At 44.7% G+C, this 19,055-nt stretch overlaps 1 protein-coding gene across 3 annotated transcripts in view; it reads right to left on the bottom strand.

The window, feature by feature from the left end:
• The window catches only part of LOC130362997 (ADP-ribosylation factor-like protein 6-interacting protein 4), a 58,737-nt gene that overhangs the window by 5,699 nt on the left and 33,983 nt on the right, over window positions 1–19,055 (bottom strand). For all 3 annotated transcript variants that reach the window (XR_008891675.1, XM_056568240.1, XM_056568241.1), the window contains exons 5-6: window positions 11,587–11,664; window positions 5,467–5,559 (exon numbers count right to left, since the gene is read on the bottom strand). Coding sequence is in view for 2 of the 3 variants with exons in the window: in XM_056568240.1 (XP_056424215.1) it covers window positions 5,467–5,559; window positions 11,587–11,664 (171 nt within the window). In the remaining variant the exon portion in view is untranslated. The remainder of the gene's footprint in view (window positions 1–5,466; window positions 5,560–11,586; window positions 11,665–19,055) is intronic.

Below are 19,055 nucleotides of genomic sequence, written 5' to 3'. Positions count from 1 at the left end.
TAAGGGGTTAACCCTTACCCACCCCATTTGCGAGAGTCAGGGTTTATGTTTAAAGTCACATACAAGTCTATAGGAAATATAAGTTACTGCATAACTTCCAAGCAGCTGGAGATATTTCGATAATACTCAGTCACATGTTACTTATATGTCCACTAAAATAGGATAGTTAATTTAACCCTAACCTACCCTCATTTGTGAGGGTCGGGGGTTTTTGTTTAACCCCTTAAGGACGGAGCCCATTTTCACCTCTAGGACGAAGCCCTTTTTTGCAAATCTGACCACTGTCACTTTAAACATTAATAACTCTGGAATGCTTTTACTTATCAATCTGATTCCGAGATTGTTTTTTCGTGACATATTCTACTTTAACATAGTGGTAAATTTTATGGTAACTTGCATCCTTTCTTGGTGAAAAATCCCAAAATTTGATGAAAAAATTAAAAAATTAGCATTTTTCTAACTTTGAAGCTCTCTGCTTGTAAGGAAAATGGATATTCCCCAAAAAATTTTTTGGGATTCACATATACAATATGTCTACTTTATGTTTGCATCATAAAATTGACGAGTTTTTACTTTTGGAAGACACCAGAGGGCTTCAAAGTTCAGCAGCAATTTTCCAATTTTTCACAAAATTTTCAAACTCGCAATTTTTCAGGGACCAGTTCAGGTTTGAAGTGGATTTGAAGGGTCTTCATATTAGAAATACCCCATAAATGACCCCATTATAAAAACTGCACCCCCAAAGTATTCAAAATGACTTTCAGTAAATGTTTTAACCCTTTAGGTGTTTCACAGGAAAAGCAGCAAAGTGAAGGAGAAAATTCAAAATCTTCATTTTTTACACTCGCATGTTCTTGTAGACCCAATTTTTGAATTTTTACAAGGGGTAAAAGGAGAAAATGTATACTTATATTTGTAGCCCAATTTCTCTCGAGTAAGCACATACCTCATATGTCTATGTAAAGTGTTTGGCGGGCGCAGTAGAGGGCTCAGAAGCGAAGGAGCGACAAGGGGATTTTAGAGAGTACGTTTTTCTGAAATGGTTTTTGGGGGGCATGTCACCTTTAGGAAGCCCCTATGGTGCCAGAACAGCAAAAAAAAAAAAACACATGGCATACCATTTTGGAAACTAGACCCCTTGAGGAACATAACAAGGAATAAAGTGAGCCTTAATACCCCACAGGTGTTTCACGACTTTTGCATATGTAAAAAAAAAAAAATAATTTCACTAAAATGTTGGTTTTCCCCCACATTTCACATTTTTTAAATGGTTAATACCAGAAAAGACCCCCCAAAATTTGTAACCCCATCTCTTCTGAGTATGGAGGTACCCCATAAGTGGACCTGAAGTGCACTACGGGCGAACTACAATGCTCAGAAGGGAAGGCGTCATATTTGGCTTTTTGAGAGCAAATTTTGCTCGGGGGGCATGTCGCATTTAGGAAGCCCCTATGGTGCCAGAACAGCAAAATAACCCCCACATGGCATACCATTTTGGAAACTAGACCCCTCACAGAATGTAATGAGGGGTACAGTGAGCATTTACCCCCCACTGGTGTCTGACAGATCTTTGGAACAGTGGGCTGTGCAAAATTTTTCATTTTCACGGACCACTGTTCCAAAGATCCGTCAGACACCTGTGGGGTGTAAATTCTCACTGCACCCCTCATTACAATCCATGAGGGGTGTAGTTTTCAAAATGGGGTCACATGTGGGTGTGTTTTTTTTTTTGCGTTTGTCAGAACCGCTGTAACAATCAGCCACCTCTGTGCAAATCACCTCAAATGTACATGGCGCACTCTCCCTTCTGAGCCTTGTTGTGCGCCCCCAGAGCACTTTGCGCCCACATATGGGGTATCTCCGTACTCGGGAGAAATTGCGATACAAATTTTGGGGGGCATTTTTCCCTTTTACCTCTTGTGAAAATGAAAAGTATAGGGCAACCCCAGCATATTAGTGTAAAATTTTTTATTTTTTTACACTAACATGCTGGTGTAGACCCCAACTGTTCCTTTTCATAAGGGGTAAAAGGAGAAAAAGCCCCCCAAAATTTGTTCCGAGTACGGCGATACCCCATATGTGACCCTATTCTGTTGCCTTGAAATACGACAGGGCTCCAAAGTGAGAGAGCGCCATGCGCATTTGAGGCCTGAATTAGGGACTTGCATAGGGGTGGACATAGGGGTATTCTATGCCAGTGATTCCCAAACAGGGTGCCTCCAGCTGTTGCTAAACTCCCAGGATGCTTGGACAGTCAATTGCTGTCCAGAAATGCTGGGAGTTTTTGTTTTGCAACAGCTGGAGGCTCCATCTTAGAAGCACTGCCATACAATACATTTTTCATTTTTATTGGAGAAGGGGGGTGGGGGGGGCAGTGTACGTGTGTATATGTAGTGTTTTACTCTTTATTTTATGTTAGTGTAGTGTAGTGTTTTTAGGTTACATTCACACTGGCGGCAGATTACACTGAGTCTCCCGCTAGGAGTTTGAGCTGCGGCGGAAAATTTGCCGCAGCTCAAATTTGCAGCGGGGAACTCACTGTAATCTGCCGCCAGTGTGAATGTAGCCTGTACATTCACACGGGAGGGGGGTCAAAACTACAACTCCCAGCATGCACTGGCAGACCATGCATGCTGGGAGTTGTAGTTTTGCAACAGCTGGAGGCACACTGGCTGGAAAACCTTGAGTTAGGTTCTATGACCTAACTCAGTATTTTCCAACCAGTGTGCCTCCAGCTGTTGCAAAACTGCAACTCCCAGCATGTACTGATTGCGGAAGGGCATGCTGGGAGATGTAGTTATGCAATGGCTGGAGGCACGCAAGTACAACTCCCAGCATGCCAAGACAGCCTTATGCTGTTCCTGAATGCTGGGAGTTGTAGTTTTGCAAGATTTAGAGGGGTTCAAGTTGTAAATCACTGTCCAGTGGTCTCAAAACTGTGGCCCTTCAGATGTTGCAAAACTACAACTCTCAGCATGCCCAGACAGCAAACTGCTGTCTGTGCATGCTGAGAGTTGTAGTTTTGCAACATCTGGAGGGCTACAGTTTGAGACCACTTAGTGATCTACAACCTGAACCCCTCTAAATATTGCAAAACTACAAGTCCCAGCATGCCCACAAAGCAAACAGCTGTCTGGGCATGCTGGGAGTTGTAGTTTTGCAACATCTGGAGGGCCACGGTTTAGAGACCACTGTAAACTGTGGCCCTCCGGATGTTGCTAGGCAACAACTCACCTAGCAGGACCCGGAAGCCGCCGCCGCCGCACGTGGGGGATCCCCGCATGGAGGATCGCGATCCGGGATCCAGGTAGGAACCTTCGGCGCCGACCCTCCCTGGACGGTTCCCCCGTTTTGCCCGGACACAGATAGGTGGGCAAAGCGGGGGAACCGAACTTTAACCCCCCCTCCCCCGGTCTGCTATCGGTCGGTTGCTCGGCCGACCAATAGCAGGGATAGGAGGGGTGGCAACCCTGCCACCAAACTCCTATCCCTTTAGGGGGATCGAGGGTGTCTCGGACACCTACGATCCCTCTTATTTTCCGGGTCACCAGTGACCCGTATGACCCGGAATCGCGCAGATCGCAGGTCTGAATTGACCTGCGATTTGCGCGCATCTCGGTCATGGGGGGGTCTCAGGACCCCCCTCGGCGATGTGCCGGGATGCCTGCTGTTAGATAACAGCAGTCATCCCGGTCCGATCACCGCTACCGGCGACGCGGCGCTCCCGGAACCCCGCGACGTACATGTACGTCGCCGCGCGTCAAGTGACACTTCGCGGCGCCGTACATGTATGTCGCTCGTCGTGAAGGGGTTAAAGTCCAATGCAAATCTATGGGAAATGTATGTTCCAGTATAACTTCCATGGGCTGGAGATATTTCAATAATACTTAGTCAAATGTTACTTATATGTTAAATGAAAAAATATAATAGTTAAATTAACCCCTAACCTATCCCCTTGATGTGAAGGATGAGGTTTTTGTTTCAAGTCCCATGCAAGTATATAGGACTTCTGGCGCTCCACAAGCTCCGCTCTGCATCTCCTGGTGAATGTGTCAGTCCGGCTGGCAAGCCACACCCTCCACGCAATCCATGCCCCATCTTGCAAAGATTTAAAAGACACACCCACCCTTTAAGCCACACCCCTTTTATTTTCAGCTTACAATATCTTTACCATAACTAGGCCCCACCTGAGGACGAGATATGAGGATTAGATATGGGGGATGGGATATGAGGCCGGGATAGGAGGCCAGGATAGGAGGCCAGGATAGGAGGACGGGATAGGGGGACGGGATAGGGGGACGGGATAGGGGGACGGGATAGGGGGACGGGATAGGGGGACGGGATAGGGGGACGGGGTAAAAGGCCGTGATATGGGGATTGGATATGGGGACAGGATATGAGGTCAGAATATGAGGAGGGAATTTGGGGTTGGGATATGAGGAGGGGATTTAAGGACAGGATATAAGGACAAAAGCTTCCTCCTTTGTTGTTTTTCCTCCCCCACAAGGATAAGGTAGGAAATAACCTATACATATTTGGTACTGCTTTGTCCTTAATAATAGCCAAACAATAAAAATGTATCATTATTTAACTCACACAGTGAACTCTTAATAATAAAAAGTTTTTTGTTAATTGACCTCTCGAATAATGGAAAAGATAGCAATCAAAAAGTTGTATAAAACATCAAAATTATACCAGTAATAACTGCAAATTCTGCAAAAAAACAAGCGCCACCCAGTTATGATTCTTGGAATGTGCAGACACCTTTTATAAAACTTAAAAATAAAAGTTATACCCCCCCCCCCCAACCTGAAAATTATTCATAAAATGTAAATCACTAAATTACATGAAGGGACCCCAAAATAGAGCCATGAAAAAGGACAACTTGTCCCGCACAAAAACAAGCCCTTACGTGGCTATGTCGTCGGCCAAATAAAAAGAGAGTTTCTAGTTCTTAAAGGAAAACGGTCACCTGTTCACCCACACTAAACCTGATACACTGTGTTATAATGTGGGTGATCAGGAGACCGGTGCAGGGTTTCTGATCTATATACGTACCTGCAGTCCGGCGCTCGGTCCCTCTGACAGCAGGTACGTATATAGGTCAGAAACCCTGCACCGGTCTCCTGTTCACCCACATTATAACACAGTGTATTAGGTTTGGTGTGGGTGAACAGGTCATTGTTTTTCTTTAAGAATGCAAAATAAAATAAAAATATAAAAAACAAAAAAAAAAACTGTATACACATGAACAGTACTATATATAAATGATTACCCCTAAAACAGCCCTTTTAAGGAAATGTCCTTTTTTTTTCCTGGTGCTTCCCATAGTTTGCCATTACACACCCCAATGTGTAGGACAATGTTTCCCAACCAAAGTGCCTCCAGCTGTTGGGAGTTGTAGTCTTGCAACAGCTGGAGGCACTCCGGTTGGGAAACACTGGTGTAGGATCACACAGGACTTGCCTCTTTGTCTTCCTTGCTCTTCTTCACTTTCATCTTGATCTTCTTCCCTGTGATCATACTGTAGTTCTCACCCTTCTTTTTTTCTTTTAAGTACTGCAAGGCAGAGAATTAGAAGATACAGTCACCATCTAGCTTTATTGTATTATTTCTACCAGTGCGGATGGGATTTACACTACTTGGGCCAAAGCAAGTTATTTGCTACACAAGGATGAGAGTCACCTGTGTTCTGCCGTCACCCATGCCAGACAGTATCTATATAAAGGTTTTCATTCTCCACCATTTATGCTGCTCATTCTTGCAAATTCTCATTAAACGTTAACCTTTGAGATTAAAACATCGCTGATGCTGCTGTGATCACAGGACTTGTCTTTCTCAATTAGTCAGCACTTTTCTTAGACCACTTGTACAGTGACCCCTCGACATACGATGGCCCCGACATACGATAATTTCAACATGCGATGGCCTCTCAGCATCAACATACGATGCTTTTTTATGTCGGGGCCATCGCATAAACGGCTATCCGGCAGCGCAGACTGCTTCAGCTGCCACCGGATAGCCGTTTACGGTGCCCCGTGAGCTCCGTCGATGGTCACTCACCTGTCCTCGAGCTTCCGGCGCGTCCTCTTTGGGATCCCCTGCATCGTTGGGGCTCTCCATTGACATCACATCGCTGCGCACGCCGTTCCGTCATCCAATAGGAGCGGCGTGCGGAGCGACGTGATGGCGGCGACGGAGATCGAGGATGCCGGGGAAGCAGAAGCCTTGCCGGAGCGTCGGGGACACCCCGGGGACGCGGCGACAGCGATGGAAGGCGACATCCCGGGCAGCGGTGACGGTCCGGAGCGGCGGGGACAGGTGAGTACAACTTTCTCTAACAGTGGTCTACAACCTGCGGACCTCCAGATGTTGCAAAACATGTTGCAAAACTACAACACCTAGCATGCCCGACAGCCGTTGGCTGTCCGGGCATGCTGGGTGTTGTAGTTTTGCAACATCTGGAGGTCCGCAGGTTGTAGAACACTGTCCTATACTTTACATTGCACGGATCCCTCAACATACGATGGTTTCAACAAGCGATGGTCCATTTGGAACGGATTACCATCGTATGTTGAGGGACCACTGTAATTTCGTACTTTGGTAATATATCCAATCTCATCTACCTATCTCCTATTCAGATCATATCTATCTATATCATTATTCTATTTAATATCTGTCTTTCTCTTTCATCTATGTTCTTTATCTCAAATCTACCTCTCTCTCTCTCTCTCTCATATCTAACTATCTATCATATGTATTTATATATCTCATATCTCTCTCATGTCTATCTAGAGTCATAGCCGTAATTGTTGGCACCCCTGAAATCTTTCTAGAAAATGAAGTATTTCTCACAGAAAAGGATTGCAGTAACACATGTTTTGCTATACACATGTTTATTCCCTTTGTGTGTATTGGAACTAAATCATAAAAAGGGAGGGAAAAAAATCAAATTGGACATAATGTCACCAAACTCCGAAAATGGCCTGGACAAAATTATTTGCACCCTTTCAAAATTGTGGAAAAATAAGATTGTTTCAAGCATGTGATGCTCCTTTAAACTCACCTGGGGCAAGTAACAGGTGTGGGCAATATAAAAATCACACCTGAAAGCAGATAAAAAGGAGAGAAGTTCACTTAGTCTTTGCATTGTGTGTCTGTGTGTGCCACACTAAGCATGGACAACAGAATGAAGAGAAGAGAACTGTCTGAGGACTTGAGAACCAAAATTGTGGAAAAATATCAACAATATCATTGTTACAAGTCCATCTCCAGAGACCTAGATTTGCCTTTGTCCACAGTGCACAACATTATCAAGAAGTTTGCAACCCAGGGCACTGTAGATAATCTCCCTGGGCGTGGACGGAAGAGAAAAATTGATGAAAGGTGTCAATGCAGGATAGTCCGGATGGTGGATAAGCAGCCCCAAACAAGTTCCTAAGATATTCAAGTGGTCCTGCAGGCTCAGGGATCATCAGTGTCAGCGCAAACTGTCGACATTTAAATGAAACGCTATGGCAGGAGACCCAGGAGGACCCCACTGCTGACACAGTGACCTAAAAATGCCAAAATGAACTTGAGTAAGCCAAAATCCTTCTGGGAAAACGTCTTGTGGACAGATGAGACCAAGAGAGAGCTTTTTGGTAAAACACATCATTCTACTGTTTACCTAAAACGGAATGAGGCCTACAAAGAAAAGAACACAGTACCTACAGTGAAATATGGTGGAGGTTCAATGATGTTTGGGGTTGTTTTGCTGCCTCTGGCACTGGGAGCCTTGAATGTGTACAAGACATCATGAAATCTGAGGATTACCAACAGATTTTGGGTCGCACTGTACAGCCCAGTGTCAGAAAGCTGGGTTTGTGTCAGAGATCTTGGGTCTTCCAGCAGGACAATGACCCCAAACATACAAAGCCCCCAGAAATGGATGACGACAAAGCGCTGGAGAGTTCTGAAGTGGCAGCAATGAGTCCAGGTCTAAATCCCATTGAACACCTGTGGAGAGATCGTAAAATTGCTGTTGGGAAAAGGCGCCTTCCAATAAGAGACCTGGAGCAGTTTGTAAAGGAAGAGTGGTCCAACATTCCGGCTGAGAGGTGTAAGAAGCTTATTGATGGTTATAGAAAGTGACTGATTTCAGTTATCTTTTCCAAAGGGTGTGCAACCAAATATTAAGTTAAGGGTGCCAATAATTTTGTCCAGCCCATTTTTGGAGTTTGGTGACATTATGTCCAATTTGCTTTTTTCCCTCCCTTTTTTGATTTAGTTCCAATACACACAAAGGGAATAAACATGTGTATAGCAAAACGTGTTACTGCAATCCTTTTCTGTGAGAATTAATTCATTTTCTATAAAAATTTCAGGGGTGCCAACTAGGGGTGTGAATCGTCAAGAATTTGGCGATTCGATTCGAATCGCGATACCAGTGTGGCGATTCGATATAGCCCGATATATCGCGATACCGTCTAGGTGACGATACATCGCGATATATCCCGATTCTGTCTAAAAAACAATGTCTTTTACACTTTTATTAAAACTTTATTTTAATTTTATTTTTTTATACACTTTATTAGTCTTTTAGGAATCATTAGATTCCTCAGACAGATGAATAGAGTTCTATTGAACTCCATTGATCTGCGATCCATTGATAGAGCCTGGTCCAGCCAGAGTCTATCAATGACAGAGCCATGGAGAGCAGGGAAGCAGAGGTAGGCCCTCCGGCTACCTCCACAGTGGATCGCCCGCCTGCGATCGCGCTGCGGGGGTTCTATCTAGCCCACCAGGGAGCATACACATGTCCCTTTAGACGCCGCTGTCAGCTTTGACAGCGGCGATCTAAAGGGTTAATAGCCAACCGCGGCGATCGCCGAATGCTGGCTATTAGCGGCGGCCCCTGGCTACTGAGAACAGCCGGGAGCTGCAGAGTATGGAGCGGGCACGAGTCCGGAGCCGGCTCCATACAGACTGCAGAGCACCGCATGCTGGATATTAGCGGCAGCCCCCGGCTACTGAGAACAGCCGGGAGCTGCAGAGTATGGAGCGGGCAGGAATCCGGAGCCCACTCCATACTCACTGCAGAGCACCGCATGCTGGATATTAGCGGCGGTGATGCATCAGCGGCCCCCGGCTACTGTAATCAGCCGGGGGCCGCAGAGTGTACACCCAGAGCGCCGCCGCGTCAGATACGGCTGACAAAATGTGGAACTTGTATCTCCTGATGCCCGGGACATGCTGTTCCGGGGATCAGGAGATACAAATTCCACATCACTAAAAGAATCGATTCAAAAATATTTTGAATCGATTCAGTATCGGCAAGTGAAAAATCGCGATAATCGCGGGAATCGTTTTTTCTTACATCTCTAGTGCCAACTATCTATCTCTCTCTCATATCTATCCCTCAAATCCATCTATCCATCTGATTTATCTCTACCTAATCTCTCTCTCTATCTGGGTTTGGTTACTTAGAAGAATATAACTATTGGCTGACGTCTATTTTACATCTACACCCAGCACAAAAATATTTAGCGTATTGTTAAAGGTATTAAAAACCATTGTTATGCTCCAATGCACCTAAAAGAAAACTCTGCAAAAAGTCCTGACTAAAATATTTTAGCATTTTGTGCATGTAGCTCCTATGACATCTTATGGGTCTCCATGGTTACAGGTTACAGTCCCCGTTTGGTCTGATCCTGCAGTCGTAACCTAATAAATGTATGTTAGGGAACAAGTAGGAGACAGAAGGGAGTGAGACAACAGAATGAGACTACACAGGGTTTGTAGTCTGTTACCATGGAGACAAATAGGTCTGCATAAGAGCTGTAAACACTAGACCAGTGGTCTTCAAACTGTGGACCTCCAGATGTTGCAAAACTACAACACTCAGCATGCCCCGACAGGCATTGGCTGTAGTTTTGCAACATCTGGAGGTCCACAATTTGGAGACTACTGCACTAAGCTATAGGGTTGACAAAGTGATACAAGCTTAATGGTGGAAAACTATTTTTTTTCAAATCAATTGGTGCCAGAAAGTTATATTATACAGATTTGTAAATTACTTTGATTTAAAAATCTTAATCCTTCCAGTACTTATCAGCTACTGTATGCTCTAGAGGAAGTTGTGTAGTTCTTTTCTGTCTGACCACAGTGCTCTCTGCTGACACCTCTGTCCATGTCAGGAACTGTCCAGAACAGAAGCAAAGCCCCATAGCAAACCTCTCCTGCTCTGAACAGTTCCTTACGCGGACAGAGTTGTCAGCAGAGAGCACTGTGGTCAGACGTTGGCTGTCCGGGCATGCTGGGAGTTGTAGTTTTGCAACATCTGGAGGTCCACAGGTTGGAGACCACTGCTCTAGAGCATACAGCAGCTGATAAGTACTGGAAGGATTAAGATTTTTTAATAGAAGTAATTTACAAATCTGTTTACCTTTCTGAAACCAGTTGATTTAAAAAAAAAAAAAAAAAAAGGTTTTCCACTGTATTACCCTCTGAAATGCATATATGCTGGGTATATTTTTTTTTTTTGCGCAGAATATAAACTCCAATGCAGCTTTTAAAGGGGTATTCCAGGAAAAAAACGTTATATAATAGTAACCCCCCGACCTACGATGGCCCCGACATATGATAAAATCGACATACGATGCTTTTATATGTCGGGGCCATCGCATTAAGTGCTATCCGACAGCGCAAAATGCTTAAGCTGCAGTCGGATAGCAGTTTAAGCATCCCGGGCAGGTTTTCTTACCTATTTCTGCTGCTCCGGGTCCACTTCGCGATCCTCCGGTGTCTTGCGCATCTTCTCCGGGGTCCGGGCCTTGCTTTCCGGCGTCGTTATTACGTCACTACGCACGCCGGCGCAGCAGCGTAATAACGTCACCAGAAAGCGAGGCCCGGACCCTGCAGAAGAAGCCGGAGGATCGCGAAGAAGACACCGGAGCAGCGGGACAGCATCGGGAGCCCCTGGGACAGCATCGGGAGCGGTGAGGACCTGGTGCCGGTGAGGACCTGGTGCGGAGCGACGGGGACAGGTGAGTACAGCTTCATATACTTTACATTGCACGGATCACTCAACATACAATGGATTCGACAAACGATGGGTCGTTTGGAGCGAATTACCATCGTATGTTGAGGGACCACTGTATATATAAACTGGCTCCAGAAAGTTAAACAGATTTGTAAATTACTTCTATTAAAAAAAATCTTAATCCTTTCAGTACTTATGAGCTTCTGAAGTTAAGGTTGTTCTTTTCTGTCTAAGTAATCTCTGATGACACCTGTCTCGGGAAACGTCCAGTTTAAAAGAGGTTTGTTATGGGGATTTGCTTCTAAACTGGGCGGTTCCCGAGACACGTGTCATCAGAGAGCACTTAGACAGAAAAGAACAACCTTAACTTCAGAAGCTCATAAGTACTGAAAGGATTAAGATTTTTTTTATAGAAGTAATTTACAAATCTGTTTAACTTTCTGGAGCCAGTTGACATATAAAAAAAGTTTTTTCCTGGATAACCCCTTTAAAGCTCCAGACAATGCTCACTGGAATTTTAACACATGATCCATCTATTCAGAATGGAGGAACCTTGGTCGCACCTTGGATATCTGTACAGGGCTGGACTCTCGCTTCTTTTTCTTCTCCTTCTTCTTTACCTTGCTTTCCTTTTTAATTTTCTGTAGAAATAAAAATCAGTCATTAGTTATTCAAATAATCATTACAATTTCTGGGCGCGACGGGAGATGCAGGTTCAAAACCGCCAAAGAACCAACTACCATACAGCCTTCTCTACTTTACACAAATCCCAAAGATAATAGGTAACGCTGTCCTAAATTCGTTCTCTTCATCCCCAAGCAATGTAATTGCAGCATTTATTCTTTTTTTTTTTCAATATATGTTTATTTATAAGGGTTTCTCTCTGTTTAGTGTTCTGTATATTAGGGATCGACCGATTATCGGTATGGCCGATATTATCGGCCGATAATCACGATTTTAGGCATTATCGATACCTGCAATTATCTTGCCGATAAGCCGATAATGCCCCGCCCACCGCACCGCGACCGCCACCCCCCGACCCGCCGCACCGCACCCCCGACCCACCACACCGCGTCGCACCCCCCACCGTGATGCTAGGCGGTATACCGGTATGGATTTTTGCCCATACCGCTATACCGGTCGGGCCCCTCCCCCACCCTCCGAGTCAATAAAAAAATTAAACTTACCCGTAATGGGGGTGGTCCGGGCCATCCATCCTTCCTTCCTGTTGTGTCCGGGGGCGTTCCGGGTGAAGAGTGAACCAGTCCGGGCTGTCCTTCTTCTCCGGCGGTCTTCTTCTCCACTCCGGGCAGGCTCCGGCCTAGTACGCTGCATAGACGCAGCTACGCCGTGACGTCAGGTGCGTCGCTGCGCACGGGCGTCACTGCGCAGCGGCGTCTATGCAGCGTACTAGGCCGGAGCCTGCCCGGAGTGGAGAAGATGACCGCCGGAGAAGGACAGCCCGGACCGGACCACCCTCCACCCGGAACGCCCCCGGACACTACATGAACGATGGATAGATGGCCCGGACCACCCTGACAGGTAGGGGAGAGAAGCGGGTGGTGGTGGCGGCGGCGGCCTATGGCCCCGCAAAAGCCACTGCAGATCATTGATTTAAAGCGCCCGCTTTAAATCAATGATCTGCAGCGGTGTCGCAGGGGGTTAAATAGCCGATAACTTTTACCGGAATATCGGTATAAGTTATCGGCTATTGGCCCTAACCTGCACGATTATCGGTATCGGCCCTAAAAAACCGATATCGGTCGATCCCTACTGTATATGTAAAGAAAGAACCTTAAAAAAAAAAACGTAGATCTATTTTAATTATTCAAAGTCCCATTATATATTACTGCATTTTTGTTTTACTTCTACAATTTCTTATTTGGTTTGGACACTTAAAGGGATACTCCGCCCCTTGGCATCTTATCCCCTATCCAAAGGATAGGGGATAAGATGTCTGATTGGGGGGGTCCCGCCACTGGGGACCACCGCTATCTCCCTGCTGCACCCGGGGTTTGTTTAGAGCATTGGGTTCAGTGCCGGAGGCTCGTGACGCGACTGCCTCACCACCTCAATACAAGTCTACGTCTACATAGACTTGCATTGAGGGGGTGAGGCTGTGACGTCACGAGCGGGGCACGTCCGTGATGTCACGAGTCTCAGGCCCGCATTGCCAGTCATCCGGCATGGAGAGAAGTCTGCTCCGTGCATCGGATGTCTGGGTTGCCGCTGCAGTGATCTACGCTTTGGATAAGGGATAAGATATCTAGGAGCGGAGTACCCCTTTAAGGGGCATTTATCATGATAAGCTTCTTGTAAACTGGAAAAAAGTAGCACCATTTTCGCACAAGCACTTGCTTTGTACCAAAATTTGGTGTGTTTTTCATTTTTCCGTCAGTTCATGCTGCGCTTGTCGAGTGGGCGAGGCTTACGGCTAAGTGGGGTATGGTTTTTGCGTGATGGGGGTGTGGTTTCCAGTGGCCAGAATTTAGCAGGCGAAAATTGTATGTAAAGTTTCCACCACCTGCTGAAAATTTCTGTGATGGCGCCAGGATAACCTCATTATTAATCTACTATACACTTCCCACCCTCTATATGTGTGTGAATGTATCCCTAATATTAACCCCTCAATACTAAACCAGCTTTGAAGTAAACCTCTTAGCTCCATATAAGCTTGGAGCTGCAGACATTGTCAGATAGCTGATAGTATAATTAAACAAATGATATCTGCTTCTTAGCTAATGGCTGATGCAAAGTTATAAAATTGTGTTTTCCTTCCAAGCTCAAGAGTTGTAAAGGCAAGGCTAAGCTGCGGCATGCATGCCTCCTCCCTCCTCCACACCCTCTGTACATTTATCATGCAAGGCAGGGAGGAGGTGAGCATGCTGCATGTCAGACCGACTTCTACAATCCAATCCTGGGTTTAATTTATCAAACAAGACCAACATTTTGACACATTTAAAGAACCATTGTTGAATGTTTACATATAGAAAAGCCTGTTTGTGGGATGAGTTACAATTTTGGTTGCATCATTTTGGGGTACAGACATTTCATGAATTAGCTTTTATTAAATATTTTTAGGGTGAGGGGTGCAGAAAAACAACAAATGTACAGCAGTGTGGTCTTCTCTTTTGTTTACTGTGACAATAAACACCTTTAAAAGGGGGTACTCCACTGGCCAGCGTTCGGAACATTTAGTGCTTAACGCTGTGTGCATGTGCGACAGCCACGGGGTAGGCCACGCCCCCTCAATGCAAGTCAATGGCAGGGGGCGCAGTGGCCATCACGCCCCCTCCCATAGATTTGCATTTAGGGGGCGTAGCCTGACATCACTAGGGGGTGTGGCCGCCCCCCGCAGCGCACACACACACACACACACTAAATGTTCCAAACGCTGGCCAGTGGAGTATCCCTTTAATGGTCAATACCATTACATTACAATAAAATCAGTTTTTTTCTTCAAGTTCTAGTACTTTTGCATAATAATGTTTTATTTATGTTATTTTTTTAAGTTATTTATGTATAGCATTGACAGGAAAACTATTCAGCTTTTGGTATGGTCTTATAAGCAGATACTTACAGTGGGGATCAAAAGTTTGGGCACCCCAGGTAAAAATTTGTAATAATGTGCATAAAGAAGCCAAGGAAAGATGGAAAAATCTCCAAAAGGCAACAAATTACAGATTAGACATTCTTATAATATGTCAACAAAAGTTAGATTTTATTTCCATCATTTACACTTTCAAAATAACAGAAAACAAAAAAATGGCGTCTGCAAAAGTTTGGGCACCCTGCAGAATTTATAGCATGCACTGCCCCCTTTGCTTTGTTCTCAATCATCATCTGGGAAGACCAGGTGATGTCAATCTCAAAGGTTTTAAAGGGGTATTTCGGCACTAAGACATCTTATCCCCTATCCAAAGGATAGGGGATAAGATGCCTGATCGCGGGGGTCCCGCCGCTGTGGACCCCCGTGATCTTGCACGCAGCACCCCTGTTATAATCAGTCCCAAGAGAGTGTTCGCTTCGGGTCTGATTACTGTCGATCACGGGGACGGAGCGTTGTGTGACGTCACGCTCTGCCCCCTCAATGTAAGCCTATGGGAGGGGGCATGACAGATAGCAAAACATTTTCAGATGTCAATATCCTCTGTTCGGAATGTAATTAAGAAATGGCAGTCATCAGGAACAGTGGAAGTTAAAGCAAGATCTGGAAGACCAAGAAAAATATCAGACAGAACAGCTCGCAGGATTATGAGAAAAACAATTCAAAACCCACGTTTGACTGCACAATCCCTCCAGAAAGATCTGGCAGACACTGGAGTTGTGGAACACTATTCCACTATAAAGAGATACTTGTACAAATATGGTCTTCATAGAAGAGTCATCAGAAGAAAACCTCTTCTACGTCCTCACCACAAAATTCAGCGTTTGAACTTTGCAGATGAACATATAGATAAGCCTGATGCATTTTGGAAACAAGTTCTGTGGACCGATGAGGTTAAAATTGAACTTTTTGTCCGGAATGAGCAAAGGTACATTTGGAGAAGAAGGGGAACAGAATTTAATTAAAAGAACGTCTGTCCAACTGTTAAGCATGGGGGTGGATCTATCATGCTTTGGGGTTTTATTGCAGCCAGTGGCAGAGGGAACATCTCACGAGTAGAAGGAAAATGGATTCAATAAAATTTCAGCAAATTTTGGATGGTTACTTGATGCCATCTGTGAAAAAGCTGAAGTTAAAGAGAGGATGGCTTCTACAAATGGATAATGATCCTAAACACACCTCAAAATCCACGGGGGATTACATCAAGAGGCGTAAAATCAAAGGTTTTGCCATGGCCTCACAATCTCCTGACCTCAACATAATTGAAAATATATGGATAGACCTTAAAAGAGCAGTGCGTGACAGACAGCCCAGAAATCTCAAAGAACTGGAAGACTTTTGTAAGGAAGAATGGGCAAAGATACCTCAAACAAGAATTGAAAGACTCTTGACTGGCTACAAAAAGCGTTTACAAGCTGTGATACTTGCCAAAGGGGGAAGTACAAGATATTAACTCTGCAGGGTGCCCAAACTTTTGCAGATGCCATTTTTTTGTTTTCTGTTATTTTGAAAGTGTAAATGATGGAAATAAAATCTAACTTTTGTTGACATATTATAAGAATGTCTAATCTGTAATTTGATGCCTTTTGGAGATTTTTCCATTTTTCCTTGGCTTCTTTATGCACATTAATACAAATGTTTACCTGGGGTGCCCAAACTTTTAATCCCCACTGTATGGTAGACCTGGGGAGGTCTTTGTTAGGCTCTGGCACCATAATAAAGCATTACACCCCCCCATGAGAAACTGCATGGGGCGATGGGCACCTCTGTACTGTAAGGAATTGTAATCTTCTTCTGAAGCCCTTCCATAAAAAGGCAGTGCATAAGAAGTCCCCTGAGCAGCCACTATAAAAACACTACGCAGTAGTAATGAAGGGGTTAAAATGACCTTCCTAATATTATACAGGTGAACCTTGTGCCACTACAACTGCTCTGATCCATCTAGGCCCGGCCTCCACAAGACTTCTGCAGGTGTCCTGTGGTATCGGTCACCAGGTCCTGGGCATCCATGACCTTGTCACTTGTTCACCAGTTGTCACTTTTAGGATCTCTTTTGGTAGGTACTTCCACTGCATACCAAAAATCCCCCCCCCAAGACCTGATGTTTTGGAGATTTTATGACCCAGTTGTCAAGAGAACACAAGTTGGCCATTGCTTGTTGATACAGACGTCTGTCAAGTCCCTCATGGCGCACTGGTCTGTTTTTTTATTCTCATAAAGACACAGCTACCTCCACAGCAGTAGGGTCGCCACCTTTCTTTAAAAAAAACATACTGCCCATGCTAATTTGCATAATTCATTATATATGCGTGACATCACAGGTTACACATATGCGGGGGAAATTTTGTCCTATTCTGACCCCTATAACTTTTTTTTTTCTCCTTACACGGGCCTGTATGAGGGATCATTTTTTGCGCCCCGATCTGTAGTTTTTAACAGCACCATTTTGGTTTTGATGTGATTTTTTGATAATTTTTTTTTTTTTTTTATTAAATTCGGGAGTTGCAGTTAGTTACTAACTACAACTCCCAGCATGTCCTGATACAGCCTGTGGCTCAGCAGCTGTGCCAAACGAAAACTACACCAGCATGTTGGATTATATAGTAGTATATAGTATAGGTCAATGTTTCCCAACCAGGTGTGCCTCCAGCTGTTGCAAAACTACCACTCCCAACATGCCCGGACAGCCGTTGCCCGGATATGCGTGACATCACAGGATACACATATGCGGGGGAAATTTTGTCCTATTCTGACCCCTATAACTTCTTTTTTCTCCTTACACGGGCCTTTATGAGGGCTCATTTTTTGCGCCCCGATCTGTAGTTTTTCACATGCACCATTTTGGTTTTGATGTGAGTTTTTGATAATTTTTTTTTTTTTAATTAAATTTGGGAGTTGCAGTTAGTTACTAACTACAACTCCCAGCATGCCGTGATGCAGCCCCTGGCATAGCTGCTGCCTCAAACGAAAACTACAACTCCTAGCATGTTGGACTATGTAGTAGTATATAGCATAGGTCAGTGTTTCCCAACTAGGGGTGCCTCCAGCTGTTGCAAAACTACCACTCCCAGCATGCCCGGACAGCCGTTGGCTGTCCGGGCATGCTGGGAGTGGTAGTTTTGCAACAGCTGGAGGTGCTCTGGTTGGTAAACACTGGTATAGGTTATGGTGCAACATTCCGGGAGTTGGAGGATTGGTTGGATAAATACCAGTCATTGCATTGCCGGTATTTTTAATATAAAAATACCGGCAGGGTGGCCAAAATTTCGTCTGTGCCGGTAAAATACCGATCAGTTGGCAACCCTAGTAGGCAGGTACTCCAGGTACTGGTTTGCTCTGAGGCTGTTGTATTGCTCATGTAAACATATAGAAGTGTTGTAACCGAGCCGTTGTTTTGCCTTCTAGCTCTGCCGACCCATTCACAATAGCAACGCTTGGACATATAAGACCATCCCATAGCCGTAATCCCATCAGAATATGGATGAATTTGGGGGGGACATGACTCGACAGGATGTTAGGTCAGTGGAATACACTAGCAGGAAAGTGGATGATCATCACACACATATAATGCACTCACTTTCCATCCATAAACATCCTTTCCCTTGGTGCTCTGCGATATCTATAGTTTAGAAAAGTTAATTTGGTGACAGGTACTTTTTGAACTTACTCAGGCTATGTTCCCTAACTACTCCTAACACCCCTCCCAGCCTTAAAACATTTTTCAGAGCTTTAAAAAGCTGTGTATCATACCATTATTTTTGCTCACATAGTGCAATCTTCCAGCAGGAGAAAGTTGGCCTTTCCCAGAAGTCATGGCATCACTGAAGCCTGCCGGGGGGCCACTTCCGCCCTCACATCGTTGCAGTGCTGTGATCAATAGAAGACCTCAGGCTCTGTGCAGCTTTCAGTGAGGCTCTGTGCAGCTTTCAATGAGGCTCTGTGCAGCTTTCAGTGAGGCTCTGTGCAGCTGTCAATAAAACTCAGTGCAGAGAAAAAGCTTCCTGAGTTTGGTCTCCTGCCAAGCCGGGAGGAGACCGAACACAAAGTATGTATTGTGGCAGGGAACAGAGCCACTTAGTGGCTGTTTTTCAATTACATTTTAAACACATTTTGTTGATAATTTTAAAAGCAAGTGAATGGGAAAGTGTCTGCTAATAACACAAGGAACACTATATTAAAAGTTTTATTTGGTGACTCTTTAAGTCCATTTAAAATCCTACAATGCTGAAGGTAGAAGAATATGCAGCACTCACCAAGGCATTCATTTTACTTCCTTCTTTATTTTATCAACAGTAGGAACTACTTTTTGATGTTTCCAGTCATGTCCCTACTATTGATGCAATAAAAACTCAAATAAAGTGAATGCCCTGGTGAGTGCCACGGATTATTCTACCTTTTGCATTGTAGTAGGAAAGTGGATGAGAC

This window comes from Hyla sarda, chromosome 3 (genome assembly GCF_029499605.1).
Source record: "Hyla sarda isolate aHylSar1 chromosome 3, aHylSar1.hap1, whole genome shotgun sequence".
NCBI classification, from domain to species: Eukaryota; Metazoa; Chordata; class Amphibia; order Anura; family Hylidae; genus Hyla; species Hyla sarda.
This window is presented reverse-complemented; position numbering and strand designations above follow the sequence as displayed.